Source organism: Falco punctatus, assembly GCF_963210335.1.
Source record: "Falco punctatus genome assembly, contig: scaffold_41, whole genome shotgun sequence".
NCBI lineage: Eukaryota > Metazoa > Chordata > Aves > Falconiformes > Falconidae > Falco > Falco punctatus.
This window is the reverse complement of record NW_027660119.1, coordinates 547689-575111: the sequence shown is the minus strand read 5'-3', so window position 1 is coordinate 575111 and position 27423 is coordinate 547689. Positions and strand designations below refer to the sequence as shown.

General features: G+C 51.6%; 1 protein-coding gene and 1 long non-coding RNA gene across 2 annotated transcripts in view; one reads left to right on the top strand and one right to left on the bottom strand.

Annotated features, from left to right (window-relative positions):
• Positions 1–27423, top strand: part of LOC308057930 — a 147828-nt gene that overhangs the window by 107470 nt on the left and 12935 nt on the right. The window lies entirely within an intron of this gene.
• LOC308057927 (fas-binding factor 1 homolog) lies at positions 1288–17238 on the bottom strand. Its single transcript, XM_080411936.1, has 30 exons — positions 17158–17238; positions 16790–16817; positions 16036–16077; positions 15622–15712; positions 15106–15166; positions 14524–14574; positions 14203–14347; positions 13586–13666; positions 12688–12807; positions 11677–11830; positions 11313–11446; positions 10768–10870; positions 10206–10601; positions 9475–9552; positions 9084–9178; positions 8313–8371; positions 7493–7537; positions 7267–7401; positions 6964–7064; positions 6336–6542; positions 5694–5801; positions 5247–5386; positions 4839–4957; positions 4587–4709; positions 4045–4230; positions 3106–3282; positions 2801–2938; positions 2567–2699; positions 2089–2207; positions 1288–1533 (listed from the first exon to the last, which is right to left on the bottom strand). The coding sequence occupies exons 1-30, from the start codon at positions 17158–17160 to the stop codon at positions 1450–1452; spliced, it is 3456 nt and encodes a 1151-aa protein (XP_080268062.1). The 5' UTR covers positions 17161–17238; the 3' UTR covers positions 1288–1449.

The following is a 27423-nucleotide window of genomic DNA, read 5'->3' as shown; positions in this document are numbered from 1 at the left end:
CTAACTCTCCCTTCTTTTTCTTTTGTTTAGTTTTTTTATTTCATTCAGCAGGTAAAGTCTAGCTCCCGGTTTTTTAGCCACACCTCCACATATTGACTCTCCTCCGGGTTAAGTGTTTTTTTTTTATTATTAATCCAGAGGTTTAATTGCTGTCTTACCCAATCTTCTTCTGACCCATAGACTGGCCAAAAGACATTTTTAGAAATCTTCTTCCCTCCCCATATCTTAGTACAATATTCTATCACTTTCTGCTTATCTTTCCCTAGGGTTCCAGGGAAATATCTCCAATTGTCCAAGATATATGCCAGAGGGGTATTCTTAGGTACAGTGGGTACCCTTCCCATGGGAGTCGAAGGCTTGCTGCCCTTCGCCCCCATCTTCTGGAATATCCACAAACATACACTCACTCGCTCCCCTTGTTCCTGGCCCAGTCCCTCGCGGGAGATGGGAGACGCAGTACTTAAGAGTCCGCACTCGCTTGGTTCAGTATATCGAACCTCTCACTCGTTATATTCCAGGAAACCCAATCCCGCCCGAACGGCAAACCTTGCGAACAAATTCGCAATATACTTACGCGTCCTGCGTCTTCGTCCGGACTCTCGTGCACAGAATTTTTATGGGATTTTACCGGTTTCTCCTTTGCTCATTATTCTAGAATTTAGGTTCGTCGGTAAGGTTGGAGTAAGCTGTTGGTCGCGGGGCCGCGAAATGTCGCGGGGCGCCTCCCCGGAGGACCAAAGCCCACTGTTCCTTATCCGAGTCACGGCACCAGAAATTGTTATAAATTGAGACCACAACGGATCATAATCCAATTAAAATTTTATTAATTATAGCAAGTAGAATATGAGCAAAGACAGCGCTGGACGGCAGGGGAGTCTGCGCTCCACCAACTGCCGCCCTGAGCAGTTCAAACAGTCCCTTTTTATACATCTTTACCCGTGTTCATGAAGTAGTGGAGGTATTGACCCTTCACTCATATATCCTTATGTGGGGTTGTCTGTCTTGTTTCTGTCGGTTCCTGAACATCTGGCGGTTATCTTATCTTTCACAAGAGGCATCCTGGACATCTGGCAGTTATCTTATCTTTCACAAGCAGTGTCTGGTAGCTGTTTGCATAAGCGTTTTCATATATTTTGTTGCCTAAACTTTACATTGAGCTTAACATAAATCTTAATAAACAATACCCTAGTCCATAGTTTCTCACACCCACGGTGGCCACTGCCTCCCAGCAGTGCCTGCCAGGTGGCCAGGGACACTGGCCCTGAGGGATGGAGGCCAGACTTCCCAGCCCAGGGATGGATTTCACGCTCTGAACACTCCGAGGTTGCTTTTAAAGAGGACACTTCCTCAGCAGAGAACTGGGATTATTTATTGTTTGTTTTCCTCCACAGCAGCCTCCTGCGGGGACAGGCACAGCCATCCCTTGGGGTGCATGGGGATGCCACCTCCTCAGCCTGACAGAGATGAAGTGTTGTAGGTTGCTTTCTTCAGGGTGTCCAGGAAGAACTGCTCCTTCTCTAAGAAATCATGGTCCTAAGAGAGGGATAGATGGCACGGATATCAGAGTGCCACAGAAATGGGGTCACAGGCCAGGGTGCTGCTCACGAGTGATGGGAGTATCCCAAACCCTCCTCCGTGCGGCGAGCAGCGGGCAGGTACCCATCTGTGGTAGCCCCCGGGGTGTATGGGCTCCCCACAGAGCCCATAACCTCACACCGAGTGAGGCCCACAGAGGAAGGCTCAAAGAGCATCCCTGCCTCGGGAAGGACCCAGCAGGGAAGGAGGGGGCTGAGGATGGGGACATCATGAAGCCAGAGCCCAGCAGAGCTGGCTTCTGCCACCCAGGGATGGGGCAACGCCATCAAGCCAAGGATGTTATCAACCAGCCTGAAACAAGCCGTGAGGACGCACCAACCCTTGCTGCTGGTATCACTCTTCTAGGTGCCCACGGCTTCTGCGAGCCCACCCAGCCCAGCAACGATCTCACACCCACCCTGTGGCCGTCAGGCTCAACCCAGGCTTCACCCAGCCCTGCTCCCACCCAGCTGGTCTGAAGCCCTTTCCAGCCCTGGTTTCCCACCACCTCACCTGCTGGGCCCTGTGCTTCAGCAGCAACAATGTGGCGTAGAGCTCGGTGGGGCCAGCCCCAGTGTCCCTGCTACCCCCTGGGCTATGCCAAGGGAGCGCGCTGGTGGGAAGTGGAAAACCTGGAACAAGAGCCCAACCGTGTGGTACCGCTGCCGTTAGAGGAACAGCAGACGGACAAGTGTCCCTTTTTTTGCTGCCTGCATGTCCCTGCAGCAGGGTCCTCCCCAACCTCCCACTGCAAACGGCCTTTAATCCACCTGCCTCTCCCTTCCTGCCCCCTCTGCCCCCTCCTGGCACTGCCCTGGCTCAGAGGTCTCTGCTGAGCTCCTTCAGAGGATGTGAGGAGGCCAACTCACATCTGAGTGTGTGATGAGCCCCCAGGAACATCCCAAGCCTCCTGAGAAGTGGAATACAAGTGCAACTGGCCCCCAGCATGTCCCGTCCCCCCCCTCCCCCAGCAGCGTGCAGGAAGCCTTACACGGTGTGCTGGAGAGGCCTCTCCTAGGGGCACTGAGGCCCTGGTTTGTGTTCAGCAGCATCGCAGAGTTGGTGGGCAGTTCCTCACGTATCTGTTCGAGCTGTCTCCTCTGGCGAGCCATGCTCAGCCGCTCCTGCCCCATCCCCGGGAGAAAGAGAGAGAAACTGTTGGCAAAGGTTCAGGCCCTTGGCACAGCGGCCCCAGGCCAAGAAGGAAAGGCAAGGGAGTCTTTGCCTCGTGAAGACGCTGTTCCTGCTGCTTCAGCTGCTCCAGCTGCTGCTCCATGACCTGCAGCCTCCTCTGGTGCTCGGACTCTATCCTGCACGCCTCTTGCAGGGCTTGCTCCCCTTCCTTGTACTTCTGGGATGAGAGCTGCAAGGCAGAGCAGCTGAGGAGGCTGGGGACAGGGACCCTCGCTGCCCTGGGGCAGGGCTCCTTTGTGCACCCCCTGTTCCCCTCCCAGGACAGCGCTGGGATTCAGCACTCAAGGAGGGATGTGAAACCCCAGCTGTGAATTGCAGCGCAGATGCTTCACTTACCTTGGTCGTGCTTTTAATCTGCTCCTCCTGCTGCTGGATGCGCAGTGTGGCCCTGTCCACCTTCTCCTTCTCCAGCCTCAGCTCCTGCCAGGACTTGTCCAGCAGCTCCCTGTCCCTCACCAGCTGCTCCTCCCTGGTTTTCAGCTCATGGCTCCAGATCTTCATCTCTGCCTGCTCCTAGGATGGGCATGGGGAAAATCAATGCACTACCTGCCCTATCCTGGACACTATCTCATGTCCCCCCAAGTGATGGGAGAGATCTGCCCCTGTTTTCCTTCTTGTGTTTGCCAGTTTGGGGTGCAGAGCAACACCACCAGGTACCCAACCAATGCTCTCATCCACCCACCCTTGGGCACCAGGGTTGGCAGAGCTGGGACTGTACAGGCACACACACACACACACACACTCCTTCCCCAGAAAGGACGGAGCCCCTCACCCATGCTACACACTCTAAAACATGCTCAAGGCTTGGCAGTTTGTCAGCAGTGGAAACACCCAGCCTGAATGGTTATTTTCCACCCTGGTAGCCCTCAGAAATGCAGCCCTGCCACAGTCTGTGCCACATATCTCCTCTGGACAGCTCCAGGGGGGAGAACTGGCTCCAAACATGTCCCCATGGCATGGGGAGGTTCTGTTTAACCCACCATGGGGGTTTCCTCTCACCAGACTTACAATGGAGGCGGCTGTGCCTGGTCTGGCTGCCCAAACTCCTCACAGGCAAAGGGGAGAGACAGAGGTGACTGATGCTTCAGTCAACATCTAAAACAGGCTGGTGGAGGCTGCTCCTGGAACAGCCCGATTCTCACCACCGCAGTGATGTCTCTTAAAACTTGTTTTAAACACCTGAAGGCAGGGCTGAACATCTCCCCGGTGGGCAGGACCCATCCGTGAGCTGCCAGGTGGTGCTGGAGGCCATGGAGAGGGGCTCTACTGTGGTACCTTGGCCAGGCTCATGATGGTGCCCTCTCTCTGTGAGTCCATCTTCAGGGCTCGGTCCATGTTGCGCTCCATCTGCTCCTTCCTCAGCTGCTGCTGGGTGTGAAGTTCAGCCCACTCGGCTGCCAGCTTCCGTTGCTCCTGCGAGCACTTCTGCATCACGGACTTCTGCTCTTCCAGCAGAGCACTCTGGGGAGCGTTGCCAGAGAGGGAGAGAAGAAGCACTAAGTCCCATTCGCCACAGGATTTTTCTCCTTTAACCCATCTCTGCCGTGCAACATCTAGGGGCTGGTTCAAGCCCACGGTGCCTGGTGTGAACCCTGTCACCGTGAGCTCTGGTCCCGTGTTCCTCAAGAACCAGCACGTGCCATGCGCACACACCGCGGCCTCCTGCATCCGTGAGCCAGAGGGCTGGCCTGACTGCGATTCCCCCTGTGTGAGGCTGAGGAGGCAGAGAGCTGCAGAAGGATGCTGCAGCCCAGCACCCAGCTCTTGCCTCCACCACACAATGCAGTGCAGCCCTGGAGATGTCTGCCCCACCTCACCTTCGCCCTCTCCAGCTCTGCTCGCTCCATGGACAGCTGCTGGGTCATGACTCGCCGCTGCTCCTCCAGTGAGTGCTGCAGTAATTCCACTTTGGATTGCTCTGCCGTTGCCCTCCATCGCTCCTGCGTTCAGACACAGAGGTGACAGATGCTATTCACAACCTCCAGGCCAGGAACCTCCAGTTGGTGAGACACATACCCCATACCCAGACAGGAGGGCCGACCCGGGCAGAGGACACAGTGTGGGCTCACCTGCTCCAGCAGCCGAGTCTGCTCACTCAGCCTGGCCTCCATTTTAGCGATCACCTCCTGGAGTCGGCTCCGCTCCTCCTCCATGTCCCTCTGCTGCTGCGATAGCCTGTCCTGGAGCACTTGGGGAGAGGCACGAGCAGCATGAGGCGGGAAGTTCTTCCCTTCTATCCACACCATGTTCACAGAAAAACTGTGTGTGTTTGTGCTCATCACCCCTGGCACATCCCCAGGACACTGCTTTGTAAAGGGAAGACCCCGAGATGTCCAGTGACCAAGGCAGGCAAGGCTTTGCCAGCCTCAGCTCCCAGCCTCTGGCTGACTCAGAGCAACTTCTCCTTGTTTTCTGGGTACCCCCAGCTCCGGTGGAGACCCCGCAGCCGTTCCGGCACAGAGGAACAGCAGACATACCCTTGAGCTGCTCGTCCCGCTGCCGTACCCCCATGGCCAGCTCCTGGGAGGTGGTGTGGTGTGTGGCCTCCACCTTTCGCGAGAGGTCATGCAAGTTGCTGGAGAACTTCTCCATCCGCTCGATGATGCCATTCAGAGACCTGCAGAGAGAAGTGAGGGGAGGGTCACCCCTGTGGGACACACTTCATCTCACCGCAATGGAGAGGGGGATATTTGGTGGCCCAAAGGCCGGGCAGCCCTGCCCTGAACCTCTCTGGGTCACAGCAGAGCAGTAGGAAGATGCAGCTCCTGCTTCCGGGGGGCACTGACGGGTATTACACAGCTCAGCATCCCCGCAGGCAGTGGGTGGGAGAGGGGATGGCCCCTGTTGCCATGGTCCAAGCCTGGTTCGTGTAGGACAGGGAATGCTGTGGCCAGGGACCAATGTGGGAACACAACTGTCAGTACCTGGTGTACGATGTGGCGCTGGTCACTGCATCGATCTCCTGGTCTTTCAGCCGCTTCAGCCGCTGGAGCTGCTCTTCGTGGTCTTTGCGCATCTCCTGGACAGACACCCTGCGGGACACGGGGAAGGAGCCTGCCACAGGCTGGCACAAACCAGTGCTCCCCATGATAGGCATTGTGGGAGAGGCTTGGTTGTGGGGCTGAGAATCAGGTGCCAGGAGCTGAGCTGGCATGGGGGTCTGTCCTGGGGCATTCCACCGACAGGCATCCACATTTGGGATGGGCCCAATTTTGGGGTTATGAGCTCCTCTACCAAAAACTGATTTGTCATTGACCCAAACTATGTGGACATCAGTGACTCACTGAACTCACTGACCTGAATAAAAGAGATTTGGGGGAAGATAAAACATTGGGTTCAGCATCTTTCAAAATACAATGCATTCACTCTGAAACCACGTCTCCAGTCAGATCTCCCTGTGTCCACCTACAAAGCAAATCCCCGTTCCAAAAGGCACCAAGCTGCCCACAACCCAGTGCTTCTGGAGTCTGGTTTCTCCTTTCACCATGTCCCCAAACCACTCCCTGGTTCCTTCGCTGAGACTGTGGGTACCAGCCACACGTGTGTGCCACTCGTGCCACTCTCACCTCTGCAGCTCTTGCAGACGCTCCATCTCCAGCTTGTTCTGCTGCTCCAGCGTGGCCAGGCGCTGCTGGTGCTGCGCCAGCAGCTCTGCCCGTGCCCGCTCCGCATCCTGGCTCTGCAGCAGGAGCTGAGCCATCAGCTGCTCCTTCTCCAGCCGCAGCCTCTCCTCCCGCTGCCCGTAGGTGTCCTCCACCACCTTCACCTGGTTCCTGCCCCGAGAGGTCACAGCCAGGAAGAAGTGTTGCTTCCACAGCAATACCCAGCACTCCCCCCCCCCCCCCGCAGAGCGCACACAGGGGTTTGCGAGCAGATCAGTGTTGCTGTGTGCATGGCGAAACACGCAGACCTGAGCCTTGAACCCTCCTGCTACTGCCCACTGTGCTGCCTGGTTGGGGGTGCGCTGGCAATGGGACCAGCCCCTCCTCCTTGTCACCCAGGGGACAGTGGTGGTGAGAGTGGACTCCCATGTTGGCTCACCTGTGGGGCTGCTCTCTGCCCCCACCACGTCCACATCGACATGGCTCTGCGCCCACCTGCCCCAGGGGCGGATTTGGGAAGCATCCCAGCACTCCCACCCCAGGAGAGACAGAGCTGTAGGCGAGGAGGGAAGCACAGGTGAGAGGCTGGTACCTGTGGGTGCTCTCAAGGAGATTCAGTTCCTCCTGGTGCCGCTGCTGGAGATTTTCCAGCAACAGTTTGTGCTGTGTCCGCTCCAGCTCCAGCATTCGGACCTGCCAGGCACCCGGAGAGAAAGTCCTTGTGCTGCCCTGGGGACAGAACTCCCACAGCAGCACTTGGTGGCCATAGGCGTCTCTGGACAGGGAGGTTTCACCTCTCTCCCCTGTCACCCTGATGCTATTGGGACAGGATATGGCTCCTTCTCCTCCCTCTGGGTCACCCGTGGTCCCCCATTCAGCAGGCAATGGGGCTCACCTGGCTCTCCAGCTCTGCCACACGGGCCTGGGCGCTCAGCAGCGCTGCCTGGCAGGCTGATGCATCCTCATGGAGCTGGGCTGCGGGAGCCCCCTGCCTCGTCTCATGCTGCAAGCCCGGGGCTGAGAACTCTGCCTACAAGGATGGAGAGAGAAGATCGAGGCCCTTCAGGATCAGTGGCTTTGTGGTGCGGCCATCAGCCTCCAAAAGAAGGCACCTGCCTTACCTGCAGCTGCGGGGCAGCCTGGACATGTGCCCTGGGTGCAGGAACCTGCGGAGACACAGGGATGCTCTCAGGGAGGTAAAGCCCTGGGGAGCACATCTCCTCCTAGCCTGGAAACGGCGATCCATCTCCAGCCTACTGCAGTACCACCCCCACCCCCTCCCCAGCCCAATCCCCATGCTGGCGTGGGTCCCTTCTCCCCAGGTGACACTCGGCAGCCCCCACCCCAGACACAAGCATGCTGCGCTCTTCCTTCTCTGGGGGCAGAATCAAGGCTGAGACCACAAGCCCTCTGGGAGACAACATGTGTCCCACCACCAGGGCAGGGCGAGGAGCCCAGCTGGATGAGAAGGAGAGGCTTCAAAGACCAAGCAAGAGCTGCCTTCTCTGTGAAAGGCTTCAATTCTCCTTCAGTTGTCTAGAAATAATCTCAGAGCATCTTCAACACTATACTGGGGAAAATCAACTGAAGAAAAAGTCCTTTATCACCTGGAGCCTCTGTTGTCTAGTTAATATAATATGTATATATGCCTGGGGAACTGTGTAAATGCTGCTCAGGCCATGCAGGGCTATAAACACACATGATTTACAAAGCATCCATAGCACCCATGCTTTGGCCTGATAAACGCAACTTGTGGCACCTCGGGGAGCTCCAAACTCTTTGCCTCCATGGACACGGCTTCCCAGAGATGCAAAGTGGGGCACATCCTTCCTCAGGCCGAGGGAGCACGGACAGAGCGGGATGGCGGCGAGTCGGCAGCGGAGGGCTTGCGATCGCTGCCCTGATCCTGCACCGCTCGGGGCACGGACCCAGCACACCTACCTGAGTGAGCGGGGCAGGGCCTGGTGCCTCCTGCTTTCCTGGGAATGAGCCTGTAGAGGCTGAAAATTGGACAAGTCCATGATTTGAATATAGCAATGGGAACCATCCCCTCCCAGCAGGATGAGGGCCTGGGTCTCCTGGGCACAGCGATGAGGGTCGCGCTCCGCTCTGGGAGCTGGCAATGAGGGCAGAGGGTCAGACAGGCTTGTCCGTGTCTGCATCCCCACTCCACACACAACGGTGGGACTCTGCTCTGCAGAGTAAATCAAGGGACAAAGCACAGCTCCTCCTCCATCTCCATCACCTAGGGAGGAGACTGGGTCCCCTAAGCCACTTTCAGCGGCCTCTGAACCGGCGCACAGCCACAGCCCAGAGCAGAAGGGGGTCTTTCCAGCACATAGCACTGGTGGGACAAGTGTGGGGGCAGCAAAGGGAAGACAGATGGGGCAGCGTGAACTTATGCACACCCATTGCTCCGGCAAAGCGAGTCCCTCACAGCCTTCCGAAACCCCAAAGGCAGCACTGCGGAGCTCAGTGTGCCCCAGCACACCAGCTGACATGGGGATGGTGGGATCCTGCAGCTCAGCAACCTGCTCCGACAATGGCTGGTCAAAGCCTGGGCAGCATTCATGTGGCCAAGGGAAGTGCTGTGGTTCCTGCCTTTTTTGGGGGGGTTGGTTTTGGTTTTTTTTCAGGGCAGGGAGACCCTTCTCCGCATACCAAACTGTACAAATCTCTGCTGCCCGAACCGTACAACCACAGGAAACGCACCCAAGGCACCGGCATTTCTGGAGGGATGCCCCTTCGCAGGATCCGATGGTTGAACCGAGGCTTGTTTCGTGGTGCTGAGCCAGGGGACCGGCTGCCTGCGTGGGCACAGAGACACAAGTGACGCACAGCAGTGTCACAGCGCAGGGAGAGGCACGCAGACATTATCCCGCTTGGCATTTTTGCAAGTTTAAAGCTTGGCTGTCGCACTGCAATCGAACAGGCAAGGGCCCGACGATCCTTCAGCGCTGCCTTCCTTCCCGGTTACACAGGTCCCAGACCAAAGTGGTCACGGCTGGCTACCAGCCCTCCCCGCTCCCCCACCTACACATGCAGCCGCTTCCCACAGGAATTCTCCCTTGTGGAGGTGTCTGAAAGGTGAAGGAGGCCTCACCTGGAGCCATCTGCACTCGCTGCCTGGTCCTGCGGGACAGCTGCCTGCTGCGGTGCTCCTGTGGGGCTGGCTGGCTGGCTGCAAGCAAAAAACATCCCATGGGGGAGAGCCCAGGAGGCAAGGAAAGACAAGATCCTTTCCCTCAACACCAGTTCCTGCCTTGCAGGTGAAAACCTATCCCACTCAGCTGCGGCAGGATTCAACCTGTTGGCTTCAGAGGGAGCAAAGACACCTCAGAACCTCCATCTCTGGAGGAACACCAGTTCCTCCTTGCTGCATCCACCCCCTTCCCCTGGGCAACATGCCCCTGCCCACGACACACGCGGCTGCTTCTCTGCAATTCACTTCTGAGTCCCATCCCAATGGCACAAGCCTGAACCTGTCTGTGCCAACTCAGCTGGAGGAGGTGGTTTTCCTGGAACTAGGAGGAACGAAGGGGAAAGAAGGCAGGAATGAGGAGCATGCGTGGAGCTCGTGGGGGTATGCTGATCCAGGACAATCCCACAGGACCTGGGGCAGCACGTGCAATCTCAGCCATGACTAGAAGGAGAGCCCAGAGGTGCGATGGCCCTGCAGGCTGCACCAGTGGGAGAAACCTCTGCGTTATTAACCCAACCCGAGGCAAGAGAGCACTTAAAATGGATTTCTTAAATCCGAGCAGAGGATTTCTGAGACGTCCTGTTGGAGCAGCTGCATGATGGGAGCCCTGTGGCCACCAGCTGTGCTTTTACCTGACAGGAGCGTGGGGATCCAGCCCTCCTTCTGGGGACTCCAAGGGCTTGGCACTTTGCTCCTGAGCCTTCGCCTGTGCTTGGGCTTTCTTGCGAGACAAGGCAGCGCTCAGCCAGTTGTCTTCCTCCAGCGGGTCAGGTTTAGCCAGCGCTGCCTCTGCAGCCGGGAGCTGGCTGGTGGGGCCGGGCTGCTGGGCTGTGCCAGGGCTGGGGTAGCTCACTGCAGGATTGGCTTTTGCTGCAGATGTTGGCTTCGCATCCATAAAATCCTCATCTTTCAAGCCCAGCCAGTCACCTCGAGTCCGGCTGCTCCGCACAGGGCTGTGCCTGGCTGAAGGAGGACATTTGGAGCGGGGTTCTGGTTTTGGTTCGCTGCTGTTCTCGGCTGGAAACCTGCTGCAAGGAGAAGCAGTCACATACGTGCCTGTGAGAGGACCCCGGGGACCCTGCCCGGGGACCCTGCCCGGGGACCCTGCCTGGGGACCCTGCCCGGGGACCCTGCCCGCTCTGCCGCGGGGGCAGCGTGGCTGCTGGCTGGAGCTCCACACGCAGAGCACAATACCTCACAGGCTGCCTCCTCGCCGGCTGGCCCTTGGGCATGGAGGCCACCGTCGGCTGGTACGCTCCAAAGACAAAATCCTCCTTGTCCCAGCCGTCTTCCTTCTCTGTTCAGACAAGCAGCTTTGAGTCAGCGCCTAGAGGAGCGGCTGTTTGCAAAGACACCAGCCCTCCTCCTCCTCCCCTGCAATTCCCACTGCGATTGCTGCCTCTGGGAAGACACAGCTGGAAACATCTTCCCTGGAAACCTGCAAGCAACGTGTCTCCTCCACGTGGCTGGGAAAAGTTGCTTTGCTGAGAATCAGTCCATGTCCAAAGGCAACTGAGTTACAGCTGCTGTGCAAATGCCCCCAGGCTGCCTCGAAGGCAGGGTACAACACTTTTGCATCAGTCACCTTTGCCCCAGAGCTGACTGGGAGCCCATTAGCCACCCTGCTGACCACTACAGAAAGGGTATTTCCCCTTCAAGGACATTAGAAATCAATCTCGCCCTCCCAAGCCAACGCCATCACCTCTGCAGACCTTCCCAGCATCCCTGGCCACGCTCACCTGGCTGCTTTTGGTACTTCTTATCCAGTTTGAACTCTCTGCGCTCTCCTGTGCCTGGCTGTTCCAGGATTTTGGCCACGGAATTTCGTCCCAGCAACTCATCCAGCTTGGAGCGGGCTGGCCGGAGCACCTCTCTGTTGGTGACACAGTGGCAGATAGGTTTCCCTGGGAGGCAGGGCTGTTTCTTGTCACACAGCCTTGCCAGGGTGCTCTGGCTCTTCTCTGTGAAACGAGGCTGCTCTTGCCCCTTTCTGGGACCCACAGGCAGAAGCTCCAGCATCCCCCCCCCCCCCAGCATGCTGGCACCATCCCAACGCACAAGCCATCCCCTGCTTTACTCTCACTGCCTCTTCATTGCCCTTACTTTTCTGCCTTCTTTCCCTGCTTCTCAGCTCCTTTTGAGCCACTGCCAAGTCCCAGCGCATGCATCAGGTCGTCATCAGTATCTTCAAAAGTGAGCTCAGCCCTCCTCTGGACCGGGGCCACGGTGTGCAGGGGCGTCTGGGGTGGAGGTGGCTCTGTGGATGGGATCACACATGGTAAAGGTTTTATCAGGGCTTTTTTTTTTTTTTAAACAGGAGATCAAAGCATCCCTGCCTGCTCTTATCTCTCAGGACCATTTAAAAAGTAATTTTTAAGATCAGCGAACAGATCTCACAGCAAGTAACACAGCGGCAATGCACTACTGCCTGGTCTGCAGCCATGCATCCACTGCTGGGACACTGCTGGGTGCCACTGACACTGGGGTTTCCAGCTCTGGATAACGCCAGGAGCTTCTTTAGCTTTGAAAGTTTCCAGTCAGATAATTCCTGTCCCCTTTTGCCTAAAGTCCCTCTCTACCAACACACCTTAGACCTTGCCCTAACCCACCAGCTGCTACTTGCATCCAGAGTAGATTTATCAGGGTGAAAGGTGATTTTAGGGGACCCTCAGACCCATTAGCATCCCTGCTGCAGGAACAAGAGGGACAAGTGCCTGTAACACAGCCACAGCTGGATCCCACCCAGAGGTGCCCCAGTTGTGGTGTGGCACGGACTGGTGCTGCTCTCAGACACGCAAATCCTGACCCAGAAAATTTGTTCTCATTTGGCAATGCGTGCAGAACGGGCTGGATGAGGTCAAAGGTAAGATCAGAGCCTCCATTCCTGGAAAGGAAAGCTCAGCTCCATAATCTGCGGCGCACTGCAAGTATCAAGCACTTGGTGAGCTGTGGCACAATTAACCCTGTTACCAAGCTGCTCTATAAATTACGTTACTGGCTAATAAGAGGTAGGACTAGGTGGCTTTCAATGTAATCATTTTGGATCTCACACAGACTAATCCATGCTGCTGATTTATGTAATACAAAGAGGATGCACTGAGCAACCCCACTTACCTTTCTCTTTGCTCTGTTCTGGTTTTTCCTCAGAGCTGCTTTTAGCGCCTGTTGGAGCTGGTTTCTTGGGAGCATCCTGCTCCTCATCAGACAAAAGTCCTGCCAAAGGATCATCTAAATCTGGGAATTACCCAGCAGGTACAGGAAAAGAGAATAACAAAACAAACAAACAAACGCAACATTATTTAGAAGAAGAGCTCTGCACTACGCCAGCCACTGTTCCCCACAACATGCACGTGGGGACAGCAGAGTGTATCTGCCCAAAGCCATGAGCGCGGGTCCTGCAGGGACCTGGGATACCCTTGAGTCTCCCTGAACTTCAAACACTCAAAGACTTAGATTTCCGTTCAGTTTTTCCACGTTTTCATCCTCCCGGAAGAAAATAACTCAAAAATTTGGGTGCTTTAATGCCTGAACACAGCTTAGGCAAAGAAAAAGGGGAGAAAGGCCACCTAAATCACCTAAAGCCCATTAGGGTTTTTGTTTTTGTTTTTTTTTTTTTTTTTTAACAGATTTTAACAGATCCTGATCTTTGTTAAAGCACAGGCTTTGAGAACCAGATTTCAGCTGTGCCAGGAAACCACTCCCCTGTTCAGAAGCTGGACAGAATCCCCCCTGACACAGGGGCTCCCAAGTGTTACAATCATTAAAAACCAAAGCACATATAAAAATGCAAATGCCCCCAGGAATCACCCCCCAGTCCTGTCCTGGGGAGGGCCTCGAATGCAGAGGTTTTTTTCCCTTTGGTCACCTCTGAAGGATTACATTTGCACTAGCATCATAGGGGTGAAGGACTCCGTATCTTATTAACCAGTCAAGCCTCCAGCTAACCGAGGAGGCAAAGAGCACGGGCAGAGCCCCCAGTGCCCCCCCGCAGCCGCGTGAAGTGAGATCCCACCTTCAAAGTTAAATTTCTTGTTGTGTCGGGGAGCGGCAGGGGATGAGAGCGCCTTCTTTTCCATCGCAGGCACTTTCTCTCCTAGAAAGAGAGGCCACGGCTCTCAGAGACAAGGTACTGCAGAAATGCCCCGGTCCCACCCTAGCTAAGGGTCGCTTTTTGGGTGGCAGCCCCCTAAAAGCACCCGCTGTGATGGACAGACCCCCCCACAGCCCTGCCAGGTGCACATCTCTCCGGAGGGGTCTCCTTGCAAGCAGAGGAGAAAAGGGCCAGGGGAAGATCAGGGCACTTTAGGGGCTGGCAGATCTGAAATGCAGCTCCTCTGGCTCTCCTTGCCCCCAGAGCAGGGGGCTCCCCACCAGAAACACTTTGCACCGCCCCAGGGAACAGCCGAGTGGTGTTTGGTGGGAGGTGGCAGCGGCTGCTGGTGTGAGTGACGTCCAGGGATCTCCTAAGGGATAACACATGGCCAGAATAACACTCCTGCAAAAAGCAACCAGGAAAAGCATTTTAGGGAACAAATCCACTTTTTGCTCCGTATCCCAGATAAGGATAGGAAAATATCCCTGCTCGTTTACAATCAGGGTGTGAAAAGAATAGCAGAATCTCCTTTTTACCTTCCTCAGGAGCTACCAGCTTCCCTGTGTTTTTTACTCCTCCTCCCAAGAAGTCACATTTCCCAGGACCTTTCACAGTTGCCTTCCCTGGCCCAGAACTGGGTTTCGGGATTCCCAGGAGATCAGCTTCCATGTCGTCCATATCCTGGAAAGCAAGAGGACAAGGATGGGGAGCAGGGTGAGAGCTGCTTCTCCCTTCGGAGGCTGGTGCTGGAGGCCATGGCAGCGCGCTGGGGCGGAGATGGAGGGGATGGATGGAGATGGAGGGGATGGATGGAGATGGAGGGGATGGATGGAGATGGAGGGGATTTAAGGACTTGCCTTCAGGGTCTGCAGCACAGCTTGTGGGTCTGTGTCGGAGACACTGGATCCCTGCATGCCAGGGAGGGGAGACATCAGAGGGGAAGAGATTTTTGGAAACTCCTCACCCCTTACCCCATATCCCTTGATATCCGTTTTATGAGATAGAAGAATACATGCCCAACTCCTCCTGGTGTCCTCCTCTCTGGAAACCCCCTGTGCCCCAATTCCTTTGCTGAGATCCTGCTGCCTCTAGGAGAAGCATCAGGAAAACCCAAGGCCGTTGCTCTGGGTGAAGGTCCTTCCTACAACACTTTACCCAAAGTGCACGCAGGAAGGCTGGGCTGCAGCAGCACGTGCCCCCCAACTTTGCTCCATCTCACCCAAGGCACCAGGAAGCCCTTCTTCCACCACCACCCCCGCCCTGTCCTGTCTTCCCCACCCCACTGGGATGCTGGAGAGGGGTTACCTCTTCAGCCAGACATCACAGCTCATCGCTGGCACGCCACTGCTGACCTGGCCGGGGTGATACCGCCGCAACCTTGGCCCGGCTCAGCCCCAGCCCTCGGGACTCCCAGGCTCTTTCCTGAACCTTGGACTCACCTCCGCAGAATTTATGTCCTTCGCAGGGAGTCTGTCGAAGAAATCATCTTCTAAAATGGACCTATGACACAAGCCCGGGGGTTAGCAGCACCACACGTGAGCTCGGCCAGTGTGTCCAGGGACAGCCAAGCCAGGCCAGGCAGCGGGAGGCAGAGGAGACCACACAGGGCTGCCACACCAGCCGCATCGTACAACGCAGAAAATGAGGCTAAAATAGCACTGGGATAAAGGACGGCAGTGCTGGGACTGCTCTATTTAAGCAACTGTTACAAAGCAGATTTACAGAAGATGTACAAGGCTGGGGGACACCCAACTCTTGCTGGAAAGCTTCGGGCTCTGGGCTCCCAGTTCCCAAAGGCATCGCAGAAGATAACTCGCCTTCCCAGGCAATCACTGTTGGGGCAGGGAGGGAGGTGGAAAAGCCAAGGATGGGGCAGATCAGAAGGATTTGGGGAGGACAAAGAGATCTTCAAGTGAGATCTCTCACAGGAGAGGCTGTGTCTGAAAGGCACTCACTTCTTTCTGGCCTGCAAGCCAGTGTCCTGGGCTCTCCTACTGCTGCCCACAGCCGGCTGGGAAGCTTTGGCAGATTTAACAGAGGTTTCATCTGGAAACAAGACAGGGAGAGATGAGGATGATGGACACGGGCATATTCCTGACCTAGGCACTCCAAAGGGGGATCTGCTGTCTACCCCGGGGCCACAGAGGCTTTTAATCAGAGATGAACTTCACTTTGCCTCCCCAAAAGCTGATGTCCAGCCTATTCAATGGCCTCTGACTCCGAGAAGCCCTGCTCCCTGCTCCATCCCCTCCTCACAGCTGGAGCCCCCTTGCAGATCAATGGCTGTTGCACCAGCACCTCCTGCTCCCAGGAGGGGAGTAAGAATAGAAGGACGCTGCCCTTTCAGCTGAGAAGAAGGTTCGTTTTACCATCATAGCCCAGGAGGTCACCAAGCACATCATCGATGGAGCCTGAAATGAGACAAATTAAGCTGTTGAGGCAGGTGAGCTCACCAAGCAGCCATAGGAAAGCTCCCAGTTTCAGTATGGCTTGCTCTTTGGAAATCTGCTAGAATAAAGTTTTGGTCTTAAGCATCATCAGCGTCAGGCCTTCCTTGTCAGTCTAGAGAGAACTGCCAGGACCTGATCAGTATTTTGTGGATAAAAAATTTAGCTTCACTTAGCCAGAAATGGGGTATCTTTATCAAATGAACCAGCTGCTTTGTATTCAGTTAGTCACTGGCCACAAGCAGCACTTAACCTGTGAGCTCTCACCCCGCAGGATCTCGAGTCCCTGGGCAACCCCAAAAGCACTGCTTCAGTATCAGGGGCTGCAAGAGGCCTCCAAACAGTATCCCTCCAAACAGGGATAAGGTGATGGGAAGAACTGAAACAAATGCTTATATTCTCCCCTGAATTTGGGAAAGCCCACAAGAAAGGAATGTGGGACCTCAATAAACAAATCCGCTTGATGTGAGAGGCAGGTGAAAATTTCTGGTTCAGGAACGACATGATGATGCACTCAACCATCTGCAGCTTTCAGACAAGGATCATGAAACATTTCAGTAGCCAGGACTGCCACCTGGGAGTGTCGTCGTCCCCCCCCCCCCCCCGCCCCAGGCATTCCCAGCAGATCGAAGCACCTACGGACAGCAAAAGGAAAGCCTGCAGCATATGTACGTACCTCTTAAACTTTTCTTGGGTTTTGTAGCCTGGGGAGAAAGAAAAATTCCCTCATTAGAAAATGAAGCAAGTCTGTCCTGGACTTTCTCAAAACACACTAAAGCCAGAGGCAGGTTTCTCCAGAGCATCCCATAAACAGCAGCGAGGCCCTCCTCCTGCCCGTGCTGTTTGGGAAATGACACGTGAAATGCAGAACTACAAAGGTATTTCCAACTTCAGAGACACGGGTGAGCACAGCCCCTCCCGACTGCCAGCTGGGCAGGACCCTCCAGCCCTTGGGATCACTTCTGCCTCCAGGCAGAGCTGCCAGAGCATCAGATCCGGATTTCCCAGCCCCGCCTCAGCCCCGCACCGCAGGGCCACGCTCACCATCAGCGTCCGTTTACGGATTCTTCTTCCACGTTGCAGGGGGACCCGGCACCACTGGTCACATCCACACCCACCTCCTGCCTGAAGGGAGAGGAGGGTTCCCCGATGTGCCACCACGGCCGGAGGCACCTCTCCCACAGAGATGTCCCTCTCCGGCTCGGGGGGCTGCAGCCTGCCAGGCTGGCTCCGCGCCGCGCCCACCCCCCGAGCCCCTCTCAACAAGGCTCCATTTGAGTGTGAAAAACACCCCCCCCCCCGCTCCCCAAACCGGCTTCGTGCTCCTGCAGCCCGGGGGGGACATCACACCCCCCCCAGGGAACCAGGGAGGGTGAAGGTTCCGGCCGCCCCCGACCCCAGCACAGCCCGGGGGGTCCCGCTTAGCCCAGAGCCTGCGGAGCAGCCAGGGGCAGAGGGAGGGAAACCCCCCCACCCACCCCCCCTTGGGTCCGGGGCACCCGCGGGGACCTGGGACAAGCAAAGCGCTGCTGGAGGCAAGGGGTGCGCGGCCCGGAGGCGCGGAGCCCCCCACTTACCGCTCAACCGCCCCCCGGCTCCGCCTCTGCGCATCCCGTTGCCATGGCGCCCGCTGCCCCCTGACCCCGGCGCCCCGCGCCAGCGCCCGCCAGACCCCGAGCCCGCAGCCCCCCAGGGCCGAGCCCGCAGCCCCCCGAACCCGCAGCCCCCTCACCCCCAGCCCCCCGAGCCCGCAGCCCCCCAGCCCGCACCGGTAGCACGCCGGACACCCGCCCCCGGAAGGCCGCGGCTCACCCGGCACGGCACGGCCCGGCCCGGCCCCTCCCCCCCGCGGGACGATGGGATGTGTAGTCCCCGCCGGGCCCCCGGAGCTGGGGGTGCCCCCAGCGCTGCACCCCCCGCACGAGGGGCTGAGAGCGGCTGCGGTGCCCCCGGCCACCCCCAGCACGTGCCCTGGCACAAAGCGGGGCTTTAACGCCCTGGCCTGGTGTTTAATTGTTGTTAATTGGCGCCAACAAGGAGCAACGCCAGCCCTCCTTTCGAGACCCCCGGGCACCAGCGGGAGCACAAGGAGCCAGCCCCAGGCCAGGCACCGGGGGATTACAGCCCCCAGCCCCGGCATGGGGCACCCAGCGCCCAGCCCCCTGTGGAGCACAGCAGGCTGGGCGCAGGAGACCCCGGCAGCCCCCCCGTTGTTATAAATTGAGACCACAACGGATCATAATCCAATTAAAATTTTATTAATTATAGCAAGTAGAATATGAGCAAAAACAGCGCTGGACGGCAGGGGAGTCTGCGCTCCACCAACTGCCGCCCTGAGCAGTTCAAACAGTCCCTTTTTATACATCTTTACCCGTGTTCATGAAGTAGTGGAGGTATTGACCCTTCACTCATATATCCTTATGTGGGGTTGTCTGTCTTGTTTCTGTCGGTTCCTGGACATCTGGCGGTTATCTTATCTTTCACAAGCAGTGTCTGGTAGCTGTTTGCATAAGCGTTTTCATATATTTTGTTGCCTAAACTTTACATTGAGCTTAACATAAATCTTAATAAACAATACCCTAGTCCATAGTTTCTCACAATCCCCCCTTTTTCTTTTTATCCTATTGAGCTTAACATAAATCTTAATAAACAATACCCTAGTCCATAGTTTCTCACAATCCCCCCTTTTTCTTTTTATCCTATTGTTTATTAGACGCTACTTTCATTCTCGGCACTGCAAGTAAACCTTTTTCCACAATCCCAACATTTATCATAACACTCACAAGGTAATACGTCACAATTACAATAGGCATAGTTGGGTAATACATATAATAATAACATACAAAACCAAAACTTAAAAATAAAACTTTTTCTTAACACATTCCCTTTTTTTTTTTTTTTTTTTAACATGTGTCACTATCATGGCTAGACTATAGGGATTTCGCATGCGCGGTCTTTCCAGATTTTTCCAGCACATTCTGTGGGGCTTTAAAATCGCGCATGCGCATGTTCAGAGGTATACACGGACCATTCGTGTGATCAACAATGGCTACTGCGTGCCCAGATGAAGTCCCAAACCCATTTCCCGAGCTTACCACTCCGGTAAGTCTGTTAATGGTAACATTTATGGCACTATGGCCAAATGACAGGTCCTTGCTTTCAATGTAAGGTTTTCTTACCACCAGACCACCACGTCACCTGCCAGAGAAGAAGGGTCTAGAGTGGACATTTCGCCCTCTGAACATTCTGTAAGGTGAGTGTTCTCAAAATGTTTAACCTATATGGTTTGTAAGAAACTATGGACTAGGATATTGTTTATTAAGATTTATGTTAAGCATAATGTAAAGACTAGGCGCCAGATATCCAGGATGCCTCTTGTGAAAAATAAGATAACCGCCAGATGTCCAGGATGCTGCTTGTAAAAGAGAAGATAACCGCCAGACAGAAACAAGACAGACGACCCCATATAAAGATATATGAGTAAGGGGTTAACACCTCCACTACATCCAGGATGCTGCTTGTAAAAGAGAAGATAACCGCCAGACAGAAACAAGACAGACAACCCCATATAAAGATATATGAGTAAGGGGTTAACACCTCCACTACTTCATAAACACGAAAGTAAAAAGTATAAAAAAGGACTGTTTAAACTGCTCAGGACGGCAGTTGGCGGAGCGCAGACTCCCCTGCCGTCCAGCGCTGTCTTTGCTCATATTCTACTTGCTATAATTAATAAAATTTTAATTGGATTATGATCAATTGTGGTCTCAATTTATAACAAACAGTATTTCCAAATTTCTACCTTCTGTAGAACGCAGCTTTTGAAGTTTTCGCCTTATGTCCCCTGCAGATTGACCCAGGAATAAAGAAACTAATTGCTGGATCCCTACCTCAGACCCAGGGTCCAGCGGCGTGTTACGGCGCATCACATCCCTCAGCCGATCCAGGAACTCAGACGGGGACTCAGAAGGAGTTTGCTTAACTGCATATAAAGCTGACCAGTTTATAGTTTTGGGAATTGCTCTCTCCATTCCCTTCGAAATCCATTCCTGATATTCCTGTAATCTTTGCATATGTGCCGATCTATTAGCATCCCACTTTGGGTCTTGGAGGGGGAAATGTTCCTTAACATCCCCTCCTGTAATTTTATAATGATCTTCGGCCAAATTTCCTGCTGTTTTCAAAACTAGCTGTTTTTCAGTTTCAGTCAAATATTCCAATACTAATTGTATATCATTCCAATCGGGATTGTGTTGTTTTACGATAAATTGGAAATGCCTGGCTACACTTATCAGGTCACTTCTATAATCCTTTGCAATCTTTCTCCACTCTCCCAAATCAGCAGTGGAGAAAGGCACTTTAATTAGCATTGTTCCACCATCTGGCCCCACCGCCTCTCGGAGGGGTGCTTGTAAAATAGTCAGGGCAGACTTCTGCCGAGTGTGGGAAGATACAGGGCTATCAGGAGGATTTGAAGCTCCTTCCGAGTCCGCATCCTGGTCCCGTGCCCGGGGGGGAGGTTTAAACAAGTCATTTAAGTCTTGTTCTTGGGCTTGGTGGACTTTGTCTGCCTTTGTACACCTCTGCTTAATGCTGCAGGAAGAACAGCATCTTTTTAGTTTACTTCTACCCCCTTTATTTTCTCGCTCCAATGCGAGTACCATAGGGTCCTATGGGGGTGTTATCCCACAGTCCCTTTGCCACTCTGGATGGTTTCGCAGCGTGAAAAACATATCTGCATATGACACTTCATCCCATTTCCCTTCTCTTCTCAAGAACAGCATAAGCTGTAACTGCGGTGAATGAAGAGACGGGACGCAGCTTGATGCAAGCAAATGTCAATTTATTGTACAGAAGCACGAGGTTTTATAGACTTTCAGAAGCTGCGCGTTTTAAACAGATTGGTTTTGAAGCTAAGCATTGCATACTAGGCAATCCCTGATTGGTGGTTAACTGCCAGCAATTAACAGCAAGGTGTTACCTTTCCTTGGCGCCATCCGTCTCCCACTCCCCTGTGCTCTGCAAACATGCCTCATCATGTTAATTGTTGTCTAGACAAGCTCGAGCACATTCCCCTCAGCAAACGGATTGCCACGCATGGTCCTAGTTTCCAGACCGCTCCTGCATCTCCCCCTTCCTGTTGCATAAAAAGAACCTTTGAAACCGAATGAGTAAAAACAAGGTATAAGTAATAGAACAAATAAAAAAGCAACTAAGACATATTATCAATGTCAAAATAACCCGCTGTCTCTGTTCCGTACAATTTTACAATTTCCCCTTTTTGTTTTTGAACAGCTAGGGCCAGGTTTGCCATGTTCTGCAGGGCCCTTGCAAACATGACAGCAACCAAGGTAACAGCAAACAAACAATACTGCCAGTTGAGTGAATGGATGCCCCAAAAGGCTGACATCTTCTCAGATTTTGATAACATGTTGGCTGCAATAGGGCACCTAAAATCCACGCAGCACATACCATCCAAATCCTCACAGCCATGTCCTTGAACCAACAACAAAAAGCAGTGGCAATTTTGACTCACATGCTTAACTGCCTACCAAACAAGGTGATTTAACTCTTTAATGCTTTCCCTGCTGTTATTCCGGATAAGAGAAGAACCGCTGCGACACGTTCCCATCATAGCCTCCTACTACATATAGCATCTACAGAAAGACAATGATCGACATTCAAAGTGTAAACAGTGTTATAAATTGAGACCACAATTGATCATAATCCAATTAAAATTTTATTAATTATAGCAAGTAGAATATGAGCAAAGACAGCGCTGGACGGCAGGGGAGTCTGCGCTCCGCCAACTGCCGCCCTGAGCAGTTTAAACAGTCCTTTTTTATACTTTTTACTTTCGTGTTTATGAAGTAGTGGACGTGTTAACCCCTTACTCATATATCTTTATATGGGGTTGTCTGTCTTGTTTCTGTCTGGCGGTTATCTTCTCTTTTACAAGCAGCATGTAGTGGAGGTGTTAACCCCTTACTCCTATATCTTTATATGGGGTCGTCTGTCCTGTTTCTGTCTGGCGGTTATCTTCTCTTTTACAAGCAGCATCCTGGACATCTGGCGGTTATCTTATTTTTCACAAGAGGCATCCTGGATATCTGGCGCCTAGTCTTTACATTATGCTTAACATAAATCTTAATAAACAATATCCTAGTCCATAGTTTCTTACAATCCCCCCTTTTTCTTTTTTATCCTATTATTGTTTATTAGACGCTACTTTCATTCTCGGCACTGCAAATAAACCTTTTTCCACAATCCCAACATTTATCATAACACTTACAAGGTAATACGTCACAATTACAATAGGCGTAGTTGCGTAATACATATAATAATAACATACAAAACCAAAACTTAAAAATAAAACTTTTTCTTAACATGTTCTTTTTTTTTTTTTTTTTTTTTTTTTTTTTTTTAATGCGTCACTATCATGGCTAGACTATAGGGATTTCGCATGCGCGGTCTTTCCAGATTTTTCCAGCACATTCTGTGGGGCTTTAAAATCGCGCATGCGCATGTTCAAAGGTATACACGGACCATTCGCGTGATCAACAATGGCTACTGCGTGCCCAGATGAAGTCCCAAACCCCTTTCCCGAGCTTACCACTCCGGTAAGTCTGTTAATGGTAACATTCATGGCACTATGGCCAAATGACAGGTCCCAGTTTTCAATGTAAGGTTTTTTCACCACCAGACCACCACGTCACCTGCCAGAGAAGAAATGTCTAGAGTGGACATTTCGCCCTCTGAACATTCTGTAAGGTGAGTGTTCTCAAAACGTTTAACCTATATGGTTCATTAGAAAGAAGATCAAAATTTTATATATATATCTTTTTTTTTTTTTTTTTTCCTGTTGCTGTTTAGGCAGAGGGTGCGTTTTTCTGTTGTCTCACGTCAAGAACTTATGGCGGAGGTGAAAAAGTATAAAAGGCGTTTCCATATCGTCGTCTTTGCGTTCCTGGTGCTTGTTTTTATTGCTATTCTATTTTTTTTTTTACTCAGCTTACATTATTATCTGAATTGTTAAGAGTTAATTGTTTCCAAATTCTTGTTGGCTATTAAAATGTTATTTTGTGTGTACATTTTGTCATACTACTTGCATTTGTTTAACGCCATCGGGTGAAACCATAATAGCAAATTGCATGTTAGTTATAACGTGTTGAATTAATCTTATAAACATGGAACAACACATGGCAAAAACAATAAGGTGGCTAATCCACATAACAAATAAAATAGGATTCGTTTTACCCAGGGGCTCCCGAGAAGCCAGGAAAACAAGTCAATATTCGTCTTTCCAAGTTCAGACGGGAACATGGGCTAACTTCCCTGTCTCTGATGTGATTTGTTTAACTACCTCACCATTGTCATCAATTTTCAAACAACAATTGGAGACATTTACTTTACCACAAACACCTCTTTCTTTGGCTAGCAGGTAATCGAGAACCATCCTGTGTTGATAAATTGCATTTAACATCAAAAGCTTTAGCTGTTTGATTAATAATAATTTCCAAGACAGCCTGTAGACGAATGATATGATTCAGATTGTAGATAGGTTCTCGAGCGCCGTTAATAAGTTCATTAGGATTCCAAGTTGCAGGTTTATAATACTGTATGATACGTTGGGGTGTCCATTCATTTAATAAATATTGGTACCCCCTCAATTCTTGGGAGTCTGGAAAAATCAACTTGCCACTGTTGCCCTGGCTAATTTTCAAACACATTTCACATTGCTGAGTCACCTATTTTATTACAGTAAACAATTTCTGCCCTATCAATTTCTGATTTAGACTTTTATATAAATTATCAGCTCCCCAATGCATCTTATTATGTTCTATTACGGCTGTGGTCCATATTAAATTGGATGGTACCACTATACGACCATCCCTCAAATAAGTTAGAATAATTTGGCTCCTGATCTGTACTTACAGTTTGGATTTTACCGCCTGGTATTAAGGATAATTCCTCTTTTCCTACCTCCTCTGCTACTTGTATGGCTTCATGGTCGGCCAGGCGGTTTCCAATTTCCAAATCAGTGCCTTAATGGGCCATCTTATGTTCTTCTTTCCTGGACGACCCTCTTATAACAGAGGGGGCCCTTCCTCACATCAAGGTCTGGCATGGCATATGTCCCCACCGCTCAACGCCTACTGGGTTGCAGCCAGCAGCAGAGCTCAAGATCCTTCTTGGTGGCAAACACAGAGACCAACCCAGTCTTGCCCTTGATTGTGGTAGGAGGCACTTGACCAGCCTTATTCTTTGTACTTTGTTGTCAATGCAAAGCTTCATTTGCACATCCCATAACAAGTCACAGTCATGGTAAAACACAGATTTACATTAGTTGAACTACTACAGAGTGTATTTTATTTTAGTTTTTTTATGCAGTATTCCCCACAGCCTTGCTGACCAAGGGATATTGTTTTACCTGAACTAGGCAGGCCTCCTGTTTATCATTTTTACTGTAACAGGGAAAGCATTTTTCCCTTTACTTGGAATTTACTTTCAGATATACCTGGTTAAAGATTTCTTTTACTTCAGGGAGGTCTTCTCTTCCACTTTTCTGTTGAATTAAAGATAAGCTCAACATTTTAGTTAATTGATCATTTTAACTTTTGGATTCATTTCCCCTTCTTTAAACGTCTAGATGTTCTAATAAATCTCTTCCCAACAAAGATTTTGGTGAATTTGGCATTCTTATTTGTTTTCTTAGTTTGTACTTTAAAGGTTTCAGGATATTTTCCTGGCGGCCAGCAGCTCCCACAACTGTAACAAATTCTTTTCACTGAAGTTTAACACCAAATAAGTTGGTTTTGTATTCACCAACTTTTCTACATCACGATTACCTTAGTAAAAATCAACTCGAACCTTTATCCAGTCCTATTCACAACTAACTTTCAAACATCTAAATTTCCCCATCAGAGATTCACCTTTACTCTCCTCAGACCCGCTGCCTGCCCTAGAGGGGCCGTTACCGGTCCTGTTGTGCTGCAAATGCTGCAGCAATCGGGGTGACATTGTCAGGTCCTTCTGCTCAATCGTCAGCAACAGCAACCCCCTCCTCCTCACCAGCGAAGGGTTCGGGGCAGGAGATGCTGTTCCTGCTCTGCTCTGCAGGTTACACAAGCCTGCCTCTGCAGCAGCACTTCTGTTTTAACTCTTTCTTACCCTGAATGCAAATCTGCTACTTGTTGCTTTAAGTCTGCGTTCTTACATATCAGCCTTCGCAGGCAAACAGCAAACACCCTGCCATGCGTCCCGCAGGACTCAGCCGCACCTTCGAGGGGATACGGGGCTTTGTACAAACTCACCCCAATACTTTAAAACTTTCACAGGGTTTTTTGACTCTCCACCCCCCCCACCCACCCCACCCCCCCCCCCGGCTTCAGATCTTACATACATTAGCACAAGTTTTTTATCTTACAACGTGTTTCATTCTGGTTGCTCCATAGAAGGAACCACAACCTCCCCTCTGATCCTTTTCCATTGCTAATATTAAGGGATCTTGTGGAGCTAGGTTAATACCACATTCTTTTGCTACTCTGGGTGATTCCTCAGAGTGAAAAACATACCAGCATACATTACTTCATCCCATTTTTCCTCTCGCCTTAAAAATAACATTAATTTTAGCAAAACATTATAATTCAGTGTGCCGTTTAAGGGCCATTTTCTCTGTCCCCTAACTTATACAGGGGCCACCACTGATTGCAGTACTTAGCCAAAGTTCTCTTATTCACGCTTCCCCCAGCTGCCCCCCCATTTCCTTCCAGTGACCTTTCTTACTATTATCTCAATCGCTATCCCAACCACAGAGACTCTAATTTCACTTATAGCTCTCTCTCTTATCCCAAGGCGTCCAAACCTTACAGTCAGGGCATTCAATTTCTTGTCGCCACCATACATATAATAATTCTTTACACCATATACACTTTAAAACATACAGAGGTTCACATTCACCCCTCGGATGTTCAAGACAATAACCACATACCAACATTTGTAATATACTGAATACAGAAATGTTCTCACATTTCCAGCATAAATGAGTATAACAATTATTAATAACCTTGTAATTATTAATTAAAAGGCCACTTTTCTCCACATTCCAACTTATAAAGCGGCCACATTTTACAATATTTTATCAATGTTTTCCTATTCACATTTCCACCAGCGGATCCTCCAATATCCCTCCAGTGACTCAAAACACATCCTAACGGGCTTTTCTTTAAAATCCCACCACTCTGTTTTCTTCCCATTTTTCCAGCTTACACTCACAGAACACACTTATCACTTACAGAATTTCTACTTACAAAATGCAACACACAGGTATCTTTTTACAACAACACCAAGACCTCACTATTATTATCAAAAATATAGCCAAAATCACAGTAACAATTATCAAAGTCAAATTCCACATTCCATAAATCCGGTAACCAAAATAAGCAACACTGCAGCAAATAAGCTTGAAACAATGAATATTCCATTAACGCCTATACATATTCATTACCTGAACCTGCCTACCCTTGCTTCGTATGCTAATTAGCTTATCAGTCTTTCACGCTTGCGCAGATTCTTCCAAAAATTGTGGGCCGGGGTCTTTAGAATATAACAATTATTAATAACCTTGTAATTATTAATTAAAAGGCCACTTTTCTCCACATTCCAGCTTACACTCACAGAACACACTTATCACTTACAGAATTACTACTTACAAAATGCAACACACAGGTATCTTTCTACAGCAACACCAAGAGCTCACTATTATTATAAAAAATATAGCCAAAATCACAGTAACAATTAGGGTACTGCTTCTCTAATCCCCTGAATTACTATAGTTCTCAGGTCCTGCATATGAGTTCTATGCGCCGGATCCTGATTATCCCAATTAGGTCTTTGGAGTGGCCATTTAATATCTGCTTGGGGTCCCTGGGTTTCCTCGGTAGTAAATAATTGACAAAGGATAGATTGCATCTTATCCCAAGTATAAAGATTTGGTCCCAGAAATTGATCTAATCTTTCTGCCACTCCGAGTGGGTCCTCAATTAAGTTTCCCATCTCGGTCCTTTTAAAATCTCGTAGGTCAGCTGAATTTAGAGGCACAGAAATATATCCGATCACAGGTTGAGGTCCCCCCCCATGGGCTTTTCTCTTAGGGGGTATATTTGAGCTGCCCCTTTTTGACTTCCAGTTACGCGTCTAGGAAGAGGGGGAGAGACCCTTGTTCCGACTCTGGTGGGGGAGTGGGCGCTCTGGGGACCTCTGCAGGAGCAGGAGGAGGAATGTAAGGAGGGGGGGTTAGAAGGGTTTCGT